This window comes from Mus caroli, chromosome 15, assembly GCF_900094665.2.
Source record: "Mus caroli chromosome 15, CAROLI_EIJ_v1.1, whole genome shotgun sequence".
Lineage (NCBI taxonomy): Eukaryota > Metazoa > Chordata > Mammalia > Rodentia > Muridae > Mus > Mus caroli.
The window spans coordinates 93811063-93828561 of NC_034584.1; the positions used below are offsets into that span (position 1 = coordinate 93811063).

General features: G+C 45.7%; 1 protein-coding gene across 3 annotated transcripts in view; it reads left to right on the forward strand.

Annotated features, from left to right (window-relative positions):
• The window catches only part of Dip2b (disco interacting protein 2 homolog B), a 186644-nt gene that overhangs the window by 71710 nt on the left and 97435 nt on the right, over window positions 1-17499 (forward strand). For all 3 annotated transcript variants that reach the window (XM_029469542.1, XM_029469543.1, XM_029469544.1), the window contains exon 2: window positions 6078-6149. In XM_029469542.1, the coding sequence (XP_029325402.1) occupies window positions 6078-6149 (72 nt within the window). The remainder of the gene's footprint in view (window positions 1-6077; window positions 6150-17499) is intronic.

Sequence of the window (17499 nt, forward strand, 5' to 3'; positions counted from 1 at the left end):
GAGATGGCCCAGCGGGTAAGAGCATCCGACTGCTCTTCCGAAGGTCCGGAGTTCAAATCCCAGCAACCACATGGTGGCTCACAACCATCTGTAATGAGATCTGACTCCCTCTTCTGCGGTGTCTGAAGACAGCTACAGTGTACTTACATTAAATAAATAAATAAATAAATAAATAAATAAATAAATGAATGAATGAATGGTCTGCTTCTCCGTGAAGCCTGCACTTTCACCACTACCCAGATCTGTGGGAAACTTCCCATTTCCTGATTCCTCCTGCTTCTCTTAAAGCACTCAGCCATGAGGAGAGCACAGTTCTCCTTAGGCAGCTTTTCTAAGTGGACAGAGGAACATAGCTTTGCATTAGTGAGATTAGTTCAGCCATCTGCCTGATGATGTAGCCACACTTGAGAGCTCAGCTTCTTTCTCAATGCCTTTTGTTGCCTTTGATTTGTTGGAACTTGTATGATGCCTTTGGTAAAATACTGTTGGCAGAATCAGATATTTGACCTAGAAAGTGAGCCGTGTAGCCACAACAGTCCTATGATTAGAGGTTTGGGAGAGTGCAGTCTGGGCTTACCTCTAGTTCTTAACACAAAAATGTCACTTTTTAAATGAGGTGAGAGGGCATCTATGAGAATGGAAAGTAGAAAATCTTAATTTGCAAAAATTGTTTTGCAAAAATAACAAGGTTTACTTTAAAACGAAATTATTACCATTTGAAGACTTTTAGAACTGATCTGAAAAATATTAGATAATTGAAGATTCTCAACTTCTAACTTTTATTGTTGTTTTAAGACAGCCTCACTGTGGCTCAGGCTGGCCTGGTGTTTACTACGGATTGCATTAGTTTAACAGAACTTGATAGCTTAACTGTGTAAACTTCACCTTTCCATCACAGTATTGATTTTATCTACATGCAGAAATAAACACAAAGGAATGTTAGAAATAAGTCAGGACTTTTGAAGTTAAATGAAAAAAAAAAAAAACTGTGTATATGTGGGCATCTATGTGGTGGTCAGAGGACGGACTTTATGGAGTTCTCCGCCTTTATGTGGTTTCTTGGGCTCTGCCATCTCAGGCTCTGCAGGAATGCCACTGGGCTGGCCCAAAACAGTGTATTTAATTAATTAGAATTGTGTTACATAGCTACAGTTAACATAAGACACACTGTGGGGTTGAGGGGTAAGCCATTGTTTTGTATACTTGTGAATCTTTCTTGGGAAGGAAGAGTTTGAAGTTATGTGGCTGCTGTACATCCATTTTCATTTTGGGCTCGTGAGATGGCTACGTGGGTAAAGGTGATTGCCACCATTCTCCATGACCTAAGTCTGGTTCACTTATGGGATCCACAGCATAGAGGGAGAGAACTGGCTCCTGGGTTGTCCCCAATCTTTATGTGCACGCCATGGTACACATACTCCCCCTTCAAACACATACACACTAAATACATGTAAAAAAAATAATTTTCATTTGAAGGAGCACATAAAAAATGAAAAATATATTTCTTCGGTATCACTTAGCTTTTCAGCTCTTTTCTGGTTAGCTCCCAGATTGGCCCCATTGACATTCTCAATAGTCTTCCCCCTCCCCCTGTGGATCTGTTAATATTCATTCTGTCTTACTTGGTACAACTTATATTGAAATATCTCCAGCCGTGCTAACACCCACCGCCTTCCTGAATTAAAATTTCCATGTAAATATTGAATGAGTGGGTAACAGGCATCAATTTGAAGGCAATGGGGACCCTTATAATTTTTCTTTTCAGACTTGTCAATAAGTGGGCGTGAAGCTCACACAGGGTGCTCTGCCCCAGCTGATGGGCTCGTGGTGGCTGCTGCCATCTTTGCTATCACCTCTAGCAAGTTTTTATTTTTAATTTTTTAAACAACTGGTTGTAGTTCTGACAGTTGGCATTCTCACTTAAACAATGAAGAGAGTTAAACTAGTCCCAAGGATCTTAGGGTAGGGAGTGGGGAGTTGCTAATACCTCTTAAGAGCTGTGCGTTTTGCCATCGCAGTCTTTATTCCAGGTTGCTGTTTTGTGAACAATAGGTTCTCTTCTTTGCAGTGTGTGTTCTGGAAGTCAGTGTTAAAGAAATAATTAGGGACAAAGAACAGGAAGGAGATAAAGGTGTGGGGAGCAGGGCAGCAGGTGTGTGCGTCCAGCAGAGCAGAGTGGAGACTGGGCGGGCCCTGTGTCCTTCACAGCAGCTCCCCAGTTCCCCTCAGGCTTATGAAGGCGGTGCCTGAGCTGCTTACTTAACATGGGTCTAGCCAGGTCAGATGAACTGTTAACAGAACGTCCTAAACTCTAGAATGACGGTTGTGCTGTAGAGAGCCATCTAATGAGAGGACATTAAGTCAGTGACCTTCTGGGTGATCGTGCGCTCTACGTGGGCAGTGTCTCTCTGAGGGTTCCATGGGAAGGGGCTGCTGGAGGAGGCCCCAAGGGCAGCAGCAGACCTCCACGTCCTGGTTCCTGGAGAACAGGCATGCACTCTTAGATCTCCACCTTCAGACATGCCGTTCTCTTCCAGGTCTTTACGCTTTGTGCCTGTCTGTCCTGACAGCTGTCCAGACCTACGTAATAGCGACTTCCACAGTGTCTGCTCTCTCTCGTTGTTGAGGCAGAGTTTGAAGGTGACTAGACAGATCCGGCTACCTGGGTCGGTCTCAGCCTGCACCTGGCTGGTTGTTGGTTTTTATGAGGTGTACTTCCTCCTGTAACCAGCTGCTGCAGACCTTTGGACAGGTGTACTCTGTTAAGCTTACGCGTGGGTGGACAGCATGTTATCTTATGGTAGGGAAAAGCCAATTTCTGTATTTGTTTAGGTCTCAAAAAACTGGATGCTGGAGAAATAGCTCAGTGAGTAAAGGTGCTTGCTGCCAAGCCTGATGGCCTGTGCCTGATCCCAGGGACCCGGGGAGAGAACTGACTTCACAAAGCTGTGTTCTCTCCCCCAACTCCCAGCCCATGCACATGCACACATGCACACATGCACACATGCACACATATGCATACAGAGGGGAGGGGCAGAAAGAGGATTAAAAATGTAATAAACCTTAAAAAAAATGATCAAAGCCTGGGGTTGTGGGCCAGCTGTAAAATGCTTGCCTAGCATGCATGGAGCCCTTCACTGGACTCCAGCACTCTAACTCCCAGCAAAAGCGAGAGGAAAAAACAAGACAGTGAGCAACCAAAGGTGGGATCAAGTGTGAACAGCATCGTTTAGTGCAAAGGTGGGATCAAGTGTGAACAGCATCGTTTAGTGCAAAGGTTTAGTGCAGCAAAATCTGCTTACCTCCTGGGGATGAGACTGATTCCTGGTGGGCATGTCACAGCCAAGGGATGAGGATTCCCAGCATTGGGTGGAGCTGAGGGCACATCTGTGTATGTGGTCTGTGCTGACTCTGAGGCTCCATGCTCTACCTCCGTCCTTTCCTCTCCAGCACATGCGTCTGCTTTTCTGTCCCCTTCTGTTGTTTGAGACAAAGCCTCTTGATGTAGACCAGGCTGGCCTTGAACTCAGATCCTTCTCTCGAGTGCTGGGATAAAGGTGTGAGCCACCATGCCTGGCATTGTTTAAGGTCTGCTGTCAAATTTCAATGAACCTTTCTCGGTTCTTGTCTGGAGGCCTTTCAGCTCCTGCTAAAGTGAAGACTTCTTTTTCTTCCATTCCAGTTTTCCACCCAAGTGCACATGTCTCTTTGATTTAATGCTCCCTTGCCGCTTCCATTTTACCCATTCATTTAGTCTCTCATTCAACAAGTGTGTATTGTACTGGCTGTGGGCGGGCCACTGAGTTGACAAGACAATCCCTGCCCTCAAGTGCACAGTCTAGTGGGGAGCCAGAGATAAACAGATCATTAAAATACCAGTGGTGTGCTGTGTGCTACCACAGAAGTGTGACAGGGTTGGGGTGAAGAGCCCTAGGAAGAAGAGCAACAGTAGCAGAAGGCCAGCCTGGGAGGTGCCCATCTCAGGACTTTACAGTCAGAGAGGAGTTTTTTAGGAGCCACACCAGAGCCCTCACTTCCTTACTGCACTCTGGTTCTTCCTGGCCTCCTTAGTGTCTCTGCTCAACTATGACTCTAACTCAGCTAATTGGCATGGCACAATTAGACTCTCTTGATTGACCCCTTTCAACTGAGACGTTCAGTGGTTGATAGATGTCCCAAATGCTGAATCCAACAGTTGTTAGTCTGAAGTCAGTTACTGACAATGAATGGTGGAGACTGAGCACGGAAGAAAGCCATTAAAGAGAGGCCTTTACCTTTATCAGATGTTGTCCAAGACAGCAGGAATGGCTGCTGCGATTGCCCCACCCATATTCCAAACAGTCTAGAGAAGAGGGCTCTATGAGAGGGCTGGCCCACAGTGAGCTGCTAGTCCACAGTGAGAACAGCCTTCTGTCTGCTGTGAGGGTCCTTGGTACTAGGGTTCTCTCTGTCTGTTCATTGTGTGTGTTGTTTGAGCTTACCTGAATTCTTGAATTGACCAGTCTTGTAGATCTGTATAGTCATCTGTTGATGGGGCATCTCCGTGTGTCCCACAGGCCCACACTAAGTTCAGCTCCCATGTCGTCATTGTCTGGTCAGAAACATTCCTCAGCTTCTTCACTGTCCACGGCAGCGGCACCATGGACAGTCAGAAAATCTCACTTAGCTCTCCCTGTCCCTCTGCTCTGTCCTCACTTAGTTCTCCCTGTCCCTCTGTTCTGTCCTTAGAGTTTCTTCAATTCGTTTGTTTCTTCTCATACTCTGTATCGGGCTGGAACATTTGGTCTTTCTGACTCTGTCCTTCTGTCTGTGTTCAGTAAGCCTCCTGTCCCCCCCACTCCCTATCCGTCTGGTCTGGTATGCTGAAGCTAGCTAGCAACACCAGACATGCATCACCTGGATTTCAGCTTTCTGTTACCATAAGCTGTCTTGACCATTGGTGCATAAACAGTTAATGTTAATCATGTGACTGCTTAGAGCCAGGTATGGCAGTCTGTCTTCTGAGCACTCAGGAGGCTGAAGCAGGAGCATTGTGAATCTGAGGCTAACTCATGTTACACAGCAAACCTCTGTCTCAAAAACTAAAAACCAACAGAAGTCAGAGAGATCGCTCCGTGCTTAGGTGTGCTTGCTGTGCAACATGGAGGCTGGAGTTGGGATTCCGGTGCCCTTGATCCTGTAAGTGACCATGACCCTGTGCCTTTGGGATCTCACAGATCCCTGGCTTCTGTGTGTGTGGGCGAATTCGAACAAACAATTAAATCCTTAAAAAGATTACTGGAAAGTTGTATGCTTAAGTTACCTTTTATCTTATTTAAAACCTTTTCTGCTTTCATGCACTGAATTATATGTAAAACTTCATTTTAAGTGAAGTGTTCTCTGATCTTAAAAAATTTATTTATTTATTTACTTACTTATTTTTTAGAAAAATGCTCTCATGCTATGCGCATCTCACTCCCCATATTTCTTGCCATGCCTTGGAAGCACATACACTCCCTCGAGTGCCTTTGAGGCCTGCGCAGCACCACTCCCAGTCAGTGCTCTCTCTACCTACCCCTCCCCATTACTGTAGTCCTGGCCATTGCTTTATCAGTGTGGCACATGCAGGTGTGCACTTCATTTGTGCTTTGCTTAACCTTGGAGAAGAGAGCAGCCATGTGTGTGAGTAGTACAAGCAACTGAATAAGGAGAGTATACATGGGAATTCCAGCCCTAGGTTCCCTACCAAGTGTTAGCAGAATGGCCTGTAAAATCCTCTTTCAAATATCAGGTGCCTGTGTGTCATTCCATTTTGGAGTATCTTAAATACCAAGAAAGGGAGGGTGCTGAGGGATGCCAGGAGTCTCTAACGAACTGCTGTGCAAGGCCGATGTGGGGACAGTCTGCAATTTCCCACAAGTTGCCTCCAAGCCTGCGGGAAGTCACACTTTACAAAGTCCTGTTGAAGAACCATACATTTAAAAAATCCGCTCTATATGTGGTACTTCTCTAGCATGCTATAATTAATTCTCTTTTTCCAGTGCGGAACCACAGGGTAAGAATAATGAATAACCCATTTCTGTCTCTTGCTGTTTTAGGGGACATCACACAGAAAGGATATGAAAAGAAAAGGTCCAAACTTCTGTCTCCTTACAGCCCACAGACTCAAGGTAAGAGAGGAGAAGAGTCCTCCTAAAGAGATACTGTCTCATAGATGTCTGTCATCTGTTCCACCCCACCATCTCATACGGGTAGGACGACAACCAAGGCAAGAGCAGGGGAAGGTTCTCAGTTGAGCATCTGCTGAGGCTCTGCAGAGACACCTGAGCTCATCACACCATTTGCTAGACCTTGGGGGGGGGGCAGTGTGTGAAAGACTGAGACGGTTCAGTGACAGAATAGTCCAGGTTGTACAGAACTGCATTTATATATGCCAGAGAGTTGGTACATATAAAGATGTATGTCTACAGGCAACTTGAACACCTGCAGATTTGGGTAATGATAGGGACAGGAACAGCAAGGCCGTGAGAGGAGAGAGATGTGTAGTGATGCCAGGGAGAGTTGCCTATTTTTTCTTACTGCCTCGTGCAGCAGCTCTGAGTGAGCACTTGCTGATACAATGCTGCTCCTGCTGCGAGGTCAGCTGTGCTTTTCCTGCGCCCTGTCTCCTGCAGGCACTTTCCCTCACAGCTAGGTTCCTTCTTAGCAGTTCATCATACATGTAACTGTCTTGTTAAAAAGCGGCCACCACGCCCCACCCGGTGCTCCGTAGCCGTTCTCCATCCTCTCACTCAGCTGTGCAGCCATTTGTGCTCAGCCCACAGCAACGCCACCCAATTCAGCAGTGTTCTGCTGCTTTCCACAGCCTCACAGCCTTGTTGTTGTTGTTGTTGTTGTTGTTGAGACAGGGTTTCTCTGTGTGGCCCTGGCTGTCCTAGAACTCACTCTGTAGACCAGGCTTCCCGAGTGCTGGGACTAAAAGTCTNCTTTCAGTCGATTCTGAACAGGTCTCATTGGCACAGCCTAGAATCTTCAGAGAAGAGGGTCTTGAGGAGGAGGGATTGTTGAGATCAGGTTGGCCCCTGGGCGTCTCTTTGGAGGATTATTTTTAAAAATTAATTTCTTGCTAGACATGATGGTGCACATCTTTAAACTCAGCACTCAGAAAGCAGAGGCAGGTGGATCTCTGTGAGTTTGAGGTCAGCTTGGTCTACATAATGGAGTCCAGGACAGCCAGGGCTCTGTTACACAGAAAAACCATGTCTTGAAAAACAAACAAACAAAGTTAATTTCTTGTTGTTCCTCATAGATATTCTTGCTGGCTCATCCTCTTGCATTAATTTTTTTTTTTTTTTCGAAAAGACAAAACCTCTCTATGTAGCTCTGACTATCTTGGAAGTCGATATGTAGACCAGGCTGGCCCTCAGGGCATGTGATGCCTCTGCCTCCCAAGTGCTGGGATTAAAGTTGTACATCACTAGGCCTGGCAAACCCTGAGATTCTTACATTAACGTCCCAACCCATCCTATCCTCTCTCTGTCTGTGAGTTGTAGGTGTGCGGATTGCAGTCTGGATTTCTGGCTTTGTAGGTTTAGGGTAGAACTTGAGAATTTGCATTCCTGTTAGATTTCTAGACAGTGTTTAGGTTGCTGGTCCAGGAACTAGATTGTGAGAACCCATGGACAATCTCTCCAGATTACTTGAGCCACAGCTGCAGCTTTAACATTTGAATGCTGACAACTCTCAAATGTAAATCTACAGCCCAGATCATTGCTGAGCCCTGACCTGTAAATGCAGCTGTGTGTCCCCCTCTTCAACCTCCGATGTTTTGAGACAAGGGCTCCGTATTTATCAGCCCTGGGTGGGCTGGAGCTCACTACATAGACCAGGCGAGCCTCAAACTCACGGTCTTCTTGCCTTTGCCATCTTACGTAATCCTGTAACTTTAATTTTTTTAAATCTTATTTTTAATGATGGTTATTAAACATTTTAATCTCTCTTTTAGCCATGACCCATCAGAGGTAGCAGGAAAGAAAGGACACCAGAGAAGTGGGCCTGTCTAGAAAGCTTCCCTAGAGCAACTCCTGTCTGAGCTGTCTGGAAATCAGCAGTTCAGTTGATAGGTTAGCAGCAGCAACTCGGTCCACTCACAAATGCTTCACAGATACGTCAGCAGTAGAGTCAAGTTAGTAACAGCGGTGATACAACCTAGCAGAGACAGCCAGGCCTCAGCCTCAGCTTGAGTCAGCAGGAGGGACCTGGAGGGACCACAGAAGAAGTTCCAGGCTGTGCCTCTCTCAATCAGGGAAGTAAAGATCAGAAAAGACTGGAGACCCACAGCTAACTGAACCAGCAAGCCAAGCTCTCTCTCCGTCATAACATGGAATCCTATTTATACCCTCCAAACATCACGTGTCCTCCGTGGGTCTTGCCTCAGCACATGCATCAAATCAGCCCAAGTCCATGGAAGTGGCAAGAAACTGCAGTTTCTCTCTATGGAGTCCTGACAAATGCAGCTCAACTACATATTGTAATGTGGACCAATACATGTGCTATGTTAGCAAAGAATCCTTCATCACGTGCCCTTTCACATGTTTGCTTTAGCAGAACATCCTCTCTCCTGTGTCTGCGTCAGTGAAATGTTCTTTCACATGTTTGCCTGAGCAAAATACCATCTGACTTTCCAAAGAACCCTTAAATTTACACTTTATAATCCACTTTTATCTCAATACACTCAAAATTAAGTTGCTAACTAATTCATACCGCCCTTACTATACCACCAACTCAACCCCTATAAAACACACACACAGAGGGCAGGTTAGTTTTGTTAATTTGACAGATTGTCTACATCAAATTGGCCTGTGGGCAAATCTGTAAGGTTTATATTGCTTATGTTAGTTGATATAGGAGGAACCAGCCCGCTGTGGGTGACACCATTGCTTGCGTTTGGATCCTGGACTATATACAAGGGTAGAAAAACTGAGCTAAGTATTAGAAGTGTGTATGTGTTCCTTGTCTGTCTGTCTTGACTGTGGATATGGATAGCTGTTTCAAGTCCTGCCCTCGGCGATGGTCTGTCCCCTGAAATCCTAACACAACCTCTTTTCTTCTGGGTGGCCTTTGAAAATCAGAGCATTCTAACACAGGACAGAAAAATAGACCCAGGTTCCTGACCTCAAGTTCCAGCTGCAACAGCATCCAACAAATTATCCTCAGAAATGTCATTTTTGGTTATCAAGATGGCTAGGTGGTGGGGGTTGGGCAGAGGTGCTCGCCCTCAAGGCTTTCGGCCTGAGTTTAGTTCCCAGGACACACACACGGGAAGGAGAAAACTGATTCTTGCAAGTTGTCCTCTGGTCTCTATTTCCATTCTGAAATTACCAAGCTGTCAGTTTCCTGGAGGTGTTTGTTTGTTTGTTTGTTTTGAACCAGTTTTGGTCCATCGATTTTTTTTCTAGAAAAGTACTTGTATCATAAGTTTTCAGACAACTTATGTTAGTCACAGCCTTCTCCTAAAGTCTGCCTTGTACTTGTCTCTGCCCTGCCCCACCCGCCATCCCAGATGTTTGCTTCTTTGAAGAACATGCTTTCTTTTCTGATTTATTGTTTTCAGGTTCCTTTTGTAATTTTTTTTCCTTTGTGTCCTCTAAGTTGGCTCATGAACTTTTGTAGAATTTCCTGGGTTGTACTGCTAGGCGTGTCTGCCTTATTTCCTCATGTAAGTGTTTCTTCACTTCTCTGTGGTCAGAGAACATGCCTGTACAAAGGGAGTCTGTTAGGGCCTGCCTAGACTGATGTTGGTCTCTAACTCCCACGGTGTTCAGTGTTGTGACAGTCCCTGGGTCACACTATTGCATTATGCTTAGAACTTCCTGTCTGTGAGTCTATCAGGGCTGGTAGGAAGCATATTCAGGTGCCTGTGGTTCATAGCATCTTATGGATACCAATGACTTCATATTTTCCTGTAATTCTGTCAATTTTTTATTTTATATTTTTATAATTATTTTTAAAAGCTGTTACTTATGTGGAATTAGGAGGTAGATCCTTGATAATAGAGCACTTGCCTACCTCAGCAAGACCTAACTTATAAATATATAATATAATTATAAATTATATTATTTGTCATATTATAAAATACTAATATGATATATTATAATTATATGTTACATATATTTATGTACTAACATTATATGTGTGTGTGTGTGTGTGTATATATATATATATATATATATATATATATATATATATATACTTAATTTTTAAGATTCTTAACTTTCTGGCCGGGCGGTGGTGGCGCACGCCTTTAATCCCAGCACTTGGGAGGCAGAGGCAGGTGGAACTCTGGGTTCGAGGCCAGCCTGGTCTACAAAGTGAGTTCTAGGACAGCCAGGGCTATACAGAGAAACCCTGTCTCGAAAAACAAAAACAAAAACTAAGTCAATAAAAGATTCTTAACTTTCCTCATATAAGAACTTTAGAGTACTCTAATGTTGGTCACCACGGTCCCCATGTTACAGTGTAGCTGTACAGTGTCCCACAGCGCTGGCTCTGCTCGGGCTGTGCTCGCTGCTGTCCCTGTCTTTTGTGCTGATGGTTTATTCACTTTGTCTCAGACCAGCTCTCTTCCTAAGTGCACTGTTAGCAGTAGGTACTGTGTGAGGATTTACTAGTAGATGACTTTCGTTTGTTTGTTTTTTGAGACAGGGCTTCTCTGTGTAACCTTGGCTGTCCTGGAACTCACTGTATAGACAGCTGGCCTCGAGCACTGGGATAAAGGTGTGACCACCCCTGCCCAGCTAGATGCCTTTATTTAAATGCTACATGATCTTTAAAGGGAAAACTCAGCAATCTAGCAGGGAAAGGGAAATTTTTACGGTCCAATTTTTAGGATAGCAGAAGAGTAAGGAACACACTTAGAAGACAGGACATGCTGAGTGAGTGCTGGCGGCTCGCAGTGATAGTAAGCGGGACTTAGGTCAGTAGCATCTTAGGCATTAGTTTGTCCAGTCACCATGTGACAAGCTGTGATCTGCAATCACTTCTAAACCCTTGACATTCAAGCTCTCTGCTGTTCCTTTAAATAAACCCCACATTCTGTGTGATATTTAAGTGTCATGGTGTCTTTTAAAGAGGTAGATACATTCTTTGTGAAGATTATAGTTTTTCACTTTGAGCAGCATGCAAAAGGTCTTGGCCTCTCGTAGCTCTCAGTTCCTACTGGGCCAGAGCCCAGCACTCTGGATGCTGGTGGCCTGCAAACACTACAGAACTCTGCAGAAAGCTGCAGGATGCTACAGAATGCTACAGAACATAACAGAATGCGCCCACCCCACTGTGGTCAAAGCCTCCAGAGCCCAGAGCAAATCTTGCCTTGAACTTCACTTAGCAGACTTCCAGGAAGAGGGGCAGGAAGTTCACGATCCTTCTGGCATAGCCCAAAGAACTGACCTGTCAATCCTCACGTGTATGGACCCCTCTCTCTAAGTCAGCCTCTCCTGGATGAGAGCGAATACCTTTGGAGTGACTAGGAAGTGGAAGTTTTTGTGTAGGAAGATTCACTTTGCTGATCCTCTGGTCTAATCTTTACTTCAGAGATTTTTCCACACAAATATCTGATAGTTCCAGGTAGCTTTAAGAGAAAACAGCTTTTAAGGACCTGGTATTGATGACATCGTACATCCCTAATGAACAATGCCAGAGCTCCAGGTGCTGCTGGACACCAAGGAGGTGGTGTTGGGCATGGCCGGCAGTGCCCTGCCTTTGCGAATCTCTTGCTTCTGCCCAGAGTACACCGGCTTGCTCTGGCGTCACTGGCACTCTACACAGCAGCTTGCTGAGTGACAGGTTCCAGATGACCTGTGTCCCTTGTCCGAGTGGCATTCTTGTATCTTCAGTTCACTGTTACTGTCTGTGTATGAGTGTGTGTATGCCTTGGCATGCATGTGCAGGTCAGAGGTCAACTTCATGGACTTGGGATGTGTGCTTTCACCTTTAGTGGGTTTCAGGGATCAAACCCAGGTTACCAGGCTTATGCAGGTACTATCACCAGCCCCCTGCGTGGCATTTTAAGAATGTTCCCTGTGCTGTCCTTAGCTTGTTGGCCTGTTTGTGTCTGACTGAACTGCTGGGCTCCTATGGTTTCTCAGGAGCATGCTTATACATCGCATGTCTCTGTCGTGACCCTGGTTTGTAGCGTTGTGCTCACATTCAGTACACACACAGGCATTAGTAGAGCTGAACAGAAAGCCCAGTTCCAGGGTTTCCTCAGCAAAGCTCTCGAAGGGTGGAATTGTTGGAACAAGAGGTAGTTATTGTATACACTGAAGAGTGCTCTTTTCTTCTCGGTCTCTGTCACCTTGTCCTCACCCTCAGTAAATCCTTTCCTTTAGGTCTGCGAAAATTCAAGACACTGTATGAGATGTTAATAGTCCGAGACCTCCCATTTCAGCTCTCTGTTCAGTTTTCTATCCATTGTTGGCAAAGGGTCTCTCTGCGTCCCTCCAGATCCCAGGGCTGGGATTATAGGTCAGGATGTCCGTACTGGGCTTCGTGTCCCTGTCTCTTCTACTGTTATGTATGATAATACTAACAATGAAACTGGAGACACTGGATGCGATATACAAGTGTCCTGCTGCTGAGGTACAGCCCAGCAACTTTGATTTTTAAATGAAATGAGCTCATATCTTAAATAGTCAGCACTACAGGCTTCTAACAACAGAGATGCACAGTGCCCCGCCTCCCCCTCAGTGGGACAGATGTCTTCCAGACTTTTCATTGGTCTTCATAGTCACTTTAGTATTCTAAATAATATGTTTTTTCTTAGCTTTAATCAACTTGAGGTATTATTTGTAAATTTCTTTCTATAAAACATTAGTATCAGCCTAGTGACATAAGCCTGGAATCCCAGATGCCTAGGAGGCTGAAGCAGGAGAGTTACAAGTTCAAGGCCAGTATGGGCAACTTACCAAGACCTGTTTCAAACATAAAGTGTTTTTAAAAAGTGAGCTAGAGCTACAGCTCAGTGACTGCACAGGCCAGGCCAGTCCTCTGTACCAAGGGAAAGCAGAGGGAAGGTCAGGCAGCGCCTGCCACCTTTCTGCCTCTCCACCACACCCCTTTCCCTCCCCTCTTCCCCCTTTTCTTTCTTTCACATTTCACATCTCCTAACACATATCCTGTGTTATGCTCAATAGTAGAGGGGTGTGTGTGTGTGTGTGTGTGTGTGTGAATGTATGTGTGTGCATGCACACACATACATACACACGGCTAAGCTATGTGGTTTATGGTGAAAGAAAAGGTTTACTGTTTCTTATTACAGGCTTTTGCTTTTGTTCGGGTTAATACATCATTCTGTTTGTATTCTTGTAGAGCCAGCTCTTGTCTGCTCTCTTTCTGTCTCCTGAACTAAATCGTTCCCTTGTTTTGTAAGAGGCATTTTGGGAAGCAGTGAGTATACATGGGAGTGTTCATTCTGCCGTGTTGAGTCTGAACTCTTATCCCAACATCTTTAAATGTATTTAATTTTTATTATTTATGTGTGTGTGTGTGTGTGTGTGTGTGTGTATGTATGGGGTATGTGTGTGTGTGCGTGTCCCCGTGTCCATCTGTCCATGTCCAGAAAAGCAAGAAGAGGGTGTCAGGTTCCCTAGAGTCACAGGCAGTAGTGAAATGACTGAACATGGGTGTTGGGAATGGAACTCAGTCAGAAGTGGAGTTAGCCGCCAGTGCTCTTAACTACTGAGCCATCTCTCAAGCCTTATCTCAGCCTTTCTGTTAGGATTGTTATAGATTTGCACAAAGATAGTTTGTATTTATTTTAAAATCTTGGAGCTAGGGTGTCTTGGCACATGCCTGTAATTCAGCACTTGTGAGGTAGAGGCAGATGCATCAGGAGTCTGAGGTGATCACTGTCTGCATGGTGAGTGTGAGGCCCTCACCTCAGAAGACAGGAGTGAATGTCCGTCAGCTTAGCTGCTCACTAGCTGAGCAGCCTTCCCCTCTGGCCGGGCCTCATTGCTGTTTGACAGTGAAGTCGAAAGCCTCCCTGGGCTACAGAGTGAGTTCAGGAACAGCCTGAGCAACTGAGGCAGCCTTGCTTCGAAATAAACGGAGGCTTGGGCTGTGGTCTAATGGCTGAGTGCTTGCTTTGTTTATGCGGCCAGAAGTTCAGTCCCCGCCCAGCATTGTAAAGATTAATGAATTGGAAATGCTCCTGAAGAGCTGCTGTGGCTCCTGTCCTCTGGTTCCTTTAGTGAGCCAGCGCTTTGATGATGCTGGTGAAGAGCTTCCGCCGAATTACTGTGTTGATGTTGTTTCAGACTGTTATGTCTGCTTCTCTTCTGTTCTTGCTTCAGCTCCGTTTCTCTGTGTCCCTGTGAAGATGGGGCTCACCCACCTTCCTTCCTTGTGCCTTGTGCATAGGCAACTGCACACTGCAGCCCCTCAGCTATGTGCCTTTCACCGTAGGTCTGCCACATTGGGTTCTGCCTTAAGCCTGTCCAAGTGTTTATATGACTGTGTTAATAGAAACAAAGGAAACAGTTTGTGGTTTAGCCCCGCACTGTCCCAGACTATAGAAGAGCCTGAAATATCATTTTCCCTAACAAGCTTCCTGTAAGAATATAAAGCAGAGTCACAGTTTGTCTTTTTATAAAACATGTGACTTTGTGTACATTGGTAGGCAGGATTTGCTTTGGGGCTTGTGATGTGCACACGTACATGTATGTGAGTGGGTGCCCATATAAGGAGATCAGAGGATAGCCTTGGGTGTGACCTCCCCGCTCCAGGCAGGCTCTCTCTCCCTTTGTTGTTATTTGCTACTGCTTACACCAAGCTAGTTGGCCCACAAGCTTCTAAGGACCCCCTCCTCATCCCACCCCAAACTGTAGTCTCCATCCCCTGCCTCCCTGTAGAAGGAGTCCCCTGGAATCACAGACAGAGCTTCACCTTGAGCCGTCATCCATTAAGATGGAATTGTAATCATAACATTCAATCAGTTTCCTAATCTCTAAATTGATGTCATTTTTTTAATCTCAGCCAGATGAATCAGTGGTAGATGTGAGGATTCCAGCAAGATCTCAGTTATTTATTTTAACTAAATTGATAGGAACCTTGGTGTAAAGGGCCAAAGCCAGTTGGCAGGAAGGAGCACAGGGAGAGTAAGAGCAGCTCCGACCTCTGCCTCTGCCGTTGAGGGCACAGCAAGGCTGTTACATGGATTGGGTGCCAAACATCGAAAACCACACCATTCCAGACTTGTAAAGGAGTGCTGGGGAAACTCAGAGGGTCTGGACAACCCAGCTACTGAAACCAGAAGTGATGTTTGGAGTATAATTAAGTAGGCCCCTGTGTGCCTCTGAGATGTGGGAGCTCCCTGCTGTGGGTCTTCTGTCCATCTCATCCTGAGTTAGAGGCTCCTTTGCAAGCAAGGCTTCTGCATAATAGAGAGACTGCAGCTTCCACCCCTAGTCTGTGCTTTTTGTGGGTGTGGGTAGGATGGGAGTAGCCATGACTGGATGCATATCATTGTATCTGTTCCACATGTCTTATCAGAAGGAAGTTCAGTCCTTCCTCTCGGGGCTTCTTTTTCCCCCTGAATTGTCTAAAAGCCCACAGGCATCGAAGTGGTCCTGTATTCACTTCCGAAAGTGAAGGCCTTTGGGTGTGACTGCAAGCCAGTCTCACTCTGCAGCCCTTAATGCTGACCCGCTGTTCAGCCCACTTCTTTTCCTGCTCCTCTGATGTATCCTGAAGGTGGAGCCCATTCTTCTTGCCTCACAAGACACTCTTGGAGTCGCAGAATGAAGTTCCTGAAATGTTCCCTTAGTCTCTGGCACAGCTATTTTCCTGGTGTCCTGTGGCCCAGAAAGATCTGTGGTCAGGGTCTGTGTAGGCACTTGATCAGGGCTGCTGACCCCTTCCTTCCCAGGTTAGGAACTCAGCACTCATGGCCTCTTTCCCCGGACATGAGGAGACGTGAAGAGACATGAGGCTCTCTGTAAGTCCCAGGGCCTAAGTTCCTCAGCAAAGGTGCAGAAGGACTTGGGCAGCTTCATCTGTCCTTGGTGAGGAGGAGAGCAGAGGCCTTGAATAAGGATTCAGGTGACAGTTGACACACTCTTCTGAAGTCTCATCTGTGAGGGACCTCCTACTTTGTTAAAAGCATCGCCAGTCAGTGTTGCTATACAGATGAGATGAGATGGATTAGGAAGCCTGTAATGCCTTCACTTGGAAGGCTGAAGCAGGAGGATCCTGAGTGTGAGGACTACATAGCAATCAAGTATAAATACATATACTCTGTTCTGTATAGCCTGATCTTGTCTCCTTACAGGTGGGAAGGGAAGGAGGGAAGAAGGAAGGAGGGGGGAAGAGAGTGGAAAGAGCTGCAGTGTTACCTCCTTGTTACTATTGGGCTTAGCAGGTGAGCTGAGCTGCTGTTCTTCCCAGCTCTGTTTTGTTTAGTGAGTGAGCTGCCTGTTCCCAGCAGTCTTCCTTGTCCCTATCAAGGTTCCCACCCCGTTACTGGTGGGCTGTGAACATCACACTGGAGGAAAGAGGTGTGCCCAGCTAGGTCCTGCTTCAGTGTCTCCATTTCCTGAAACTTAATTCCTGTCATGTGGGCCACAGAGCCTTGCTCTTTTCCTTTTCAGCAACACCACAGGGATGGGGGCTAGGGTGGGTAAGTGGGGGTGGAGAAGACAGTAGCCAGAGTGCATTATTCACATGTGTGAAGTTTATAAAGAGCATGCAGGTTTAAAAACATGAGCCCTGATGGTCATTATCTCACTGCACGGCTGAGAGCATGGCTGCTTTGATCACCTTTACTATGTGAGTGTTTTGTCCCGTGGTTCATCTCTGAGTTGCCTTGCTTCGCACGACTCCTCCTCCATGTGTTATTATCTCTGAAGTCACAGGCAGCAGCGTCAGGGGTAAGAACTGAATTGGCATCTCCTGTGTTCCTGGGTCAGAACGTTGTGCTGTTCTGTACTAGGAAATGCCTGCTCCTTTCTGGGCTGTGCTTGTGTCACTACGTTCAGTCAGCAGACACATAGAAGACTCACCCACTCTCTGAAGAACACATTATGTGCATGATGATTGTTGAAAAGGAATGCTCAACATGTAACAAATCTACCATCCCCATTTAAAGGTACCGGTGACCCCTAGTGGCTGCTTCGCACAGCTGCCTGAAGAGCTGAAACATCCCGGTTGTGACCTCTGTTAAATTCACACGGGGAGGGGAGACTGCATTTATAAGGCTGCAGCCTCTAGTCCAGTCTTTATACTTAGTGCCTTTCAAGTTACGTCAGTTTTATAAGTACCCCCGTGTCTATAAACTAAATAGCGCGAGGGTAAAGAATTCTGCTATAGCTAATCACTGCAGGTCCCATCTAGTCCTTACTATAGAGAAAGTGATTTGTTCAGACTAAGGGTCTGAGTTTTTCACTTTAATTTATAGGTTATCTGTTATGTTGCTGTATATAGTGATCCCACCGTTGCTTTTAGCTTTTTCTTGCCCTAGCA